At 40.0% G+C, this 6,666-nt stretch overlaps 1 protein-coding gene across 1 annotated transcript in view; it reads left to right on the top strand.

Annotated features, from left to right (window-relative positions):
• The first annotated feature begins 632 nt into the window (after positions 1-632).
• The window catches only part of LOC121910773 (CXADR-like membrane protein), a 108,809-nt gene continuing 102,775 nt past the window's right edge, over positions 633-6,666 (top strand). Inside the window, exon 1 of the mRNA XM_042432096.1 lies at positions 633-1,187. Coding sequence (XP_042288030.1) covers positions 1,154-1,187 — 34 coding nt within the window. The 5' untranslated portion in view covers positions 633-1,153. The remainder of the gene's footprint in view (positions 1,188-6,666) is intronic.

The following is a 6,666-nucleotide window of genomic DNA, read 5'->3' as shown; positions in this document are numbered from 1 at the left end:
TAATCTCCTTGTAAAATGGTTTAATTTGTCAGGAGTGAGATGTCATTGTTCATGGCATTAATACAATATTTTCAAGGACATTCCTCAGGAGTAGGTTTAAGTTCTTGGTCTGGCATTTGTAAAGAGTTAAGATTTTTAATGGCCATTATGATTCACATTGTTTCTTATCTTTCATTACTATATATAATAGCCTATTCTCTCAGCTCCATCACATTGATTGTACAGGTCCTGACTGACACACTAATTCTATTGGGAAACTACGAGAAACAAGCCAGAAAAATAATATAGAATCTTTATTTCTAATATTCCTATAGGGACTTAATGTATGCTATATTTCATTTCATTTCAGATCTATTACTACGCATCTCTTATAGATCACATATACATTGTGCCTGTAGGGACGACGGATTATAGTAATAATTTACCTTTTGACATTTTTCTCTATGCATGTGTAATAGTCGGATTACTACAGAGATTGTTTGATTCTTTTAAAGTTGTAGTTTGGGGTATAAATTAAGTCTAAAGGGCAAATATTATTGGTTATAGTGATTTCATATCATAATAAAAACGGTTTCATTTATGACCTCTAGATATTGTAATGCCACCTATTTGTATAATAATCGTATAAAATACGTCATAATATCGGAACATAAGAGACAGAGGGGCAGGACAATGTATTTGTCCCGTAGGAGGATGCCAGTGTCGGGATGCAGTAGTACAGTCCGTATCATGTAACGTAGGTATACGCCCATTATAACTGTAGAGGTCCCCCTTTTACTGACTGCTACACGCACACCTTTGTTGCACCTCCTCTTGATTTCCATGCAGAGGAGCACAGGGTAAGACGGAAAGAGAGAGGCTGCGTATGGACTCACGTACATCAGGGAAACACCCCGCACCCTAACTGTGGGGGAGCTCAAGGAGAAGAATCCCTTTACTGGTGATCAGTGTGATAAAGCAGGAAGATGCTGCTGCGCTTGAATGAATGAGGATGCTGACGCTGTAGGTTGCGCGGCGTGCTGGAGACATGCGGTACTCTTCACTCCTCAGTCAGGTCACACTGTAGTTACTGTAAAGTCGATCCAGTCAGTCACAGAGAAATTCTTGATACACTCTTTTCTCTTGGTGGGATTTGTCCTTGCTGGATGCCGGGATGTCTGCTTCTCCTTTCATCACTCTGCTCTTGGGTAAGTTAAATGCACGTTCCCGGCTGCAGTTGTGATCACCGATTTTATGTGGACTGCGTGTGTGTGTGTGTGTGTGTGTGTGTGTGTGTGTGTGTGTGTGTGTGTGTGTGTGTGTGTGGGTTTGCGTGGCATTAACGGTCAGACTCGGCAGCGCTTCACGTTTTTATTGTGGTGTTTACTGTCGGACAGATTTTTAGATTTGTATTCGGAGAAAACTTTGAGTACATGAGTTGCGTTGGTGTGGCTGACTAGTTGTCAGTTTTTCAGTTTTTGGTTCTGTTTCAAAGAGTAATGTGCATATACCACAGACCCAACATGATGCATAGGATAGGAGAAAAAATGCAGTGCTGGCTTACTCATAAAATCCAAACCATTTATTATTATTGATGCCACTAAGTACAATAAAGTCACTGTAAACTCACTATTGAGGAGTCCACATATCGTTATTATATGAATATTATAGAAATATGATGGTGATGACATTGTTGTACTTGCATAAAAAGAGGAGGTATCAAAAGCTCACCACCTAGTGCATAGCCACAATAAAAGTTACTATAGAAATGTCATTGGAGTATTGATTGTGTATTTTGTAGTTCCAAATAAAAAGTACATTATTATTAAAATGGAAATATATTACCAAAAGTCTCACTGTTGTCCAGGCACTTTAAGCTCATGTAAGGTAATACCAGGCTGATTGTTAAACATAATGATTGTAGTATTTCTGTTATTTATTTTCATTGTGGCAACGATGTGCTCAAAGCAGAAACTGGAATTACTGCTGACATTCAGCTTTGTGTTTCTGAAAAGGAATTCCACCTTCATTCGAAGAGAAGAGCAAGGCACTATGCTCAAGGACACACTTTCCTAAGTTCTTAAAGTCAAAGGCCTGAAAAAAAATCCACAGTAGACAAAAATTTTTGTTTGATCTGCCCCAAAAGAATTTGTTTTAAGGAATCCTATCTCAAACTTGATGCCCGCTAGAGCCAGTATTCCAGCAGTGTTCCTCATCTGATTAATGAACACTAGTAACTGTCCTCTAGCTGGAAACCTCAGAACAAAGACTTGTGTCTGTCATGTGTCATGTTACACTGATGTTCAGCCTGTAGCTGCACCACTAACAAAGCATCCCACCCTGGATTTGTTGCATATGTGTCTGAACCTTTACAACCAACAGAAAATACACTTTTATTTCCAAGTGAATAATTCTGGGTGCTGTCATAGACACCTTTTCTATATTGAACAATTCCCTCTCTCTAGACCTTTACATCTGATATCACTGTTCTAGGGAAGCACAGAATCTCTCTCCCTCACTCTTCTTATGTTTCTCTCCCCGCTACCCCTGTTTCTGTCACAGGCAAAGTGTTCCAGGACAAAAAACAGGCACATTTTATTCTTTAATTAGGTGCTATCCCATTTTAGAGATTGTGTGGTGTCTAGAAGACATACATTTACATTAACATCTTATCCCTCAAAACTAGAGACAAAGTGAATAGTTTTTGGGGTGCTGGCTGTACAGTATCTTTTTGCAGGGAATTTTCTATTGTCATTTCTTGAAATGACAATACATGAATGCATAACCTCTTACATGTGACTATAAATACAGATATGTTTAGTCTGGTACAAATGAAATAGACACAAGATGTTTATTATCTGCTGTGAAATGCACAAGTGTAGAAAATAAACAGGCCCTTCATTGATTTTCACTGCTTGTTTGTATTTTAGAGAGCTTGCCTCACACATGTGAGTACATCTCACAATCAGTCGTCGCGACAGTGCAGGGCCATGACATCACAATTAGTCCAGCTGTCCATGGGGTGATGGGAGATTTCATTAGTTGCATTATGGGAGCGAGTTCGACAGGCCATGGCAAAAACAGCATGTTCTACCTCATGGCGCTTCCTCCTTCACTCTGTAGCTGAAAACTTGTCCTTGCTTTTGCCACAAATTAAAAGCAGCTGAATAAATCTGTTGGATCCACAGTTCGATTTTAGTTTTTAATGAACAGTTGCATTTTCTCTGAGAAAATGTAGACACAAAGCTCTAGATATTCATAGCTAACATATTTGAGGATGGTCTGCTCTCTGTACAGTGCTGACTTTGTGGTAATTCACCTCAGGGCTGAAGCAGAGCTCACACCCCAGGTATGAAGATTTCCAAGGCATGCTGTGCTAAGAGCTATTATCATCCAACAACTGCCTGCTCTGGTGACCTTGACAATTGGGGTAATACAGTATCACACAGGCTTTTTACAGGAGAAGTTTCATCCATCATTCATGCTGAAAACAGCAAAATTAGCCTGATGAAAATAATTCATTTCCTAATTGACAGAGACTGAATGAATGACTATTGTGGGATTTATGTGCCACACAGATGATGAGGAAATGATGCTCTTGTGTCTTTTGGGCTGGACATTCACTCTCCAGCTATTCCCTTGGGTTTGTCTCCTTCACCCAGTTGATATTCATTTCACACTCTATTTTTAGTACACTTTCATTGTGACCTTTATGATATGCTTTTTTGTGCCTCCTGTCCTGTGCAGCATATCACAGTGATCTTCAAAGATCAGCTGGACCCAGTATCTCCCGCCTCACCTGATATGCACTGTATGGCATTCTGGATGTGCCTTCACTGAGTTGATCACACAAACAATGAGTTAAGCCGTATCTGTCTCTTTGTCTCTATATATAGAGTAGATCACTGGGGGGAGGGCAAAGGATCTGTCAAGTGTGGAGATGACAGAAGTCTCCAGTGCCAGAGGTTGGGATGTGACATCTTGCAGCGCTCTGGCCTCGAATCTCTGGCAGCCGTCCTCCCTCGTCTCCCCTTCATCCCTGTCTCTTTCCTTCCTGTCTCCTCTTTCCACCTCTGCAGTGTGTCTCATAGGTGACTTTGACTGTCAAATGACTCAAATAGGTAGATAGCCTTAGATTTGTTGTTGTTCTTTGGGGTGAGGGACTGTCCATGGACTTCACTGTGTCCCTCTTTCTCTCTGATGCACATGCCAACTCTTCTTTCTATCAGTTGGGGTTCACCTTGGGTCTTACCACGTGCTGCCAGCATCTCGCTCAGGCCCATCATGTCCGACACTTTAAGTTAGTCAGAGCAGAGCGCTGTCACATGTCCTGTGCAACATACACTCACAAGACTAGGTGAGTGTGTAGGTAAATAGGTAAATATATATCACACTGAGGTTGCAGTGGATGGTGGGTGGGCATACAAAACTCTGACACTAGAGACAGGGGTTTGCATCTTGAGTCCCAGGTGTGGTTAGGTTTAGAAAACAAAAGCACCTTGGTTAAGGTTAGTGAAAAACATAACCATAAAAATTAATATTGCCATTGTCCCTACTTGAAGATATTGTGCAGCAAGATCTAACATCCAGTAGCATAATTTGAATATAATTCAGGCAGAATTGTTTCTAGCAAACACAAAACAGACGTAAATTAATGCCTTTTAGGCGACAGGGTTAGATATTTCTGCCATTGAAATGAACTGCATCCTTGCAATTTACGACATAATTCCAGTTAATTACAACTTAGATCTTGTTTGCAGGGTTGGCTGTCATTTTAGTTCTGATAGCATTGTCACATATCTGATGTGACTTCACTGGGAATAACAGATAAGAACTATGAATAGAGCAAAGAAGATAAATGTAAGTACAGTACGTAACATGCATGACTCATGGGTTGGATGTCAACCTGCAGTTACAGCTGGGCTTTGATGTGCTGTGTTATAGCTGATGGAAATGGGGAAAACAACAAAAATAATACCCAATTTCAATAAACTCAAATGATCCTTTAAAGGTTCAAAATGAACTATTGATATGGCACGTTTCAACTGTTTTCTTGCGTGATTCTTATAAATATAGAAGAAGTCAAAATTAGTCAACCAATCAGCAGGCTATGCTGCTATGTTGCTATAGGTGCTGCAACTACATAGCAGCACAGCAGCATAGCAACAGGTTATGTATCTTAAGAAACTTTATATGTCCTGGGAGGACTTCATCAGACCTCTCGACTTTATACTAAAGTTATTTGTACAATGTAGTACAAAGTCAAGGGGTTGTAAAATGTAGCACCACAAGCTAGCGCAGCTCTGTAAACGGAACTGCATTCCCTCACATGCTCAGTGACGTCTACCTTACACAGAACTACTCTCCTGAGACTGAAAATGTGATGCTATTTTTAGTCTTTAGAGCCGTTTCTAAACAAACTAAAGTAACCATTGTCTTTGGGGTGAAGGAACATGTCACCCAGTGCAGTGTGTGACTCACTGACATGTTTTTAGTACAGTATTTTTTGCACCACAGCACAGAGGAACAAGATAAATCTGGCTTTGGATGCACACACAATACTTGTTAGCAGATCAGTTCACATTGTTGGTTTGGCTCTGCACATGAGATTTGTTTACACTATGACAAATAGATCACCATACATATCCTTTAATACCCAGAAAGAATCAAGTCATCAGAATGATCTTTAAACCAAATGAGCACAAAACTGTTATTGATATCAGAAAGACATTGATATCCTGTGTTTGTATGACTTTTTTGGTATATATTATCATTATCAGGAGTTGTAACAAAAATAATAGTATAGATTCCTCTGATGCTCCTGTTGAACTCACTGGGACTGAATATGTGTGTGTGTGGGTGTATGTGTGTGCAAGCATGTGGAAAGCGTGAGTTTTAATTAGCTGAGCATAACAGCAGGGGGCAACTTCCCCTTACTGAGTGCCTCTTCAGCCAGCTGACAAAAAAACTGTGGCACACTCACATAGGGAGCAGCTATGCAATCCATACAAGCCAGAGGTGGTTTATGAAATAAGCTGTGTTGCAGCAAAAGAGCTTCAGGCCTTGTATTTATTGCATAGAGATTAAACGTTTCTACCGTATGCCTACTTACATGACGGTCACAATCTCAAAATAGTTTTAATATACACTTTGGAACAAAACTGTTTAAAGCTGAGTTTACACCTTGAATTGGTCTTGAGAATTGAAATGTCTGACTAGATTGAGAGCAGGAGGCATTCTCTCCACCCAGCTGCTGAAAGAGGGTTTTGTATGACTCCAGTTTCCTGTAATGGGGACCATATGTTCTCAATGTTTTCACTGTGAAAAATGAGGTTGATATTAATTTCCAAAATATTTGTCTTGCAATATGAATTCCACCCACACTACAGATTTACAGACAGTTCAATCATGCATGTGCGTTTTCTTGAGTGTGCTGCAGTATGTTGCAGCGATACTTATGGAGTTTGGTTGTCAATGAAACTGAGTTGTTTGTGAGAAGTAAACATTCGACAACAATCATGCTGGTGACTCCCGGTGATTCACTGTTCTGCTCATTAACACTCATCTGGATCACTGCAGAGCTGTCAGGAACATCTGAGGATTGCAGATGGCATGTATGTCTATGTTCAGTTTTGACAGTTGTGTTTCTTTAGATTAGATGATGCATTTATGTCAATACCAACAATT

Source organism: Thunnus maccoyii, chromosome 13 (genome assembly GCF_910596095.1).
Source record: "Thunnus maccoyii chromosome 13, fThuMac1.1, whole genome shotgun sequence".
In the NCBI taxonomy this organism is placed as follows: domain Eukaryota; kingdom Metazoa; phylum Chordata; class Actinopteri; order Scombriformes; family Scombridae; genus Thunnus; species Thunnus maccoyii.
Note: the sequence above shows the minus strand (reverse complement) of the source record. Positions and strands in the feature narration are given on the sequence as shown.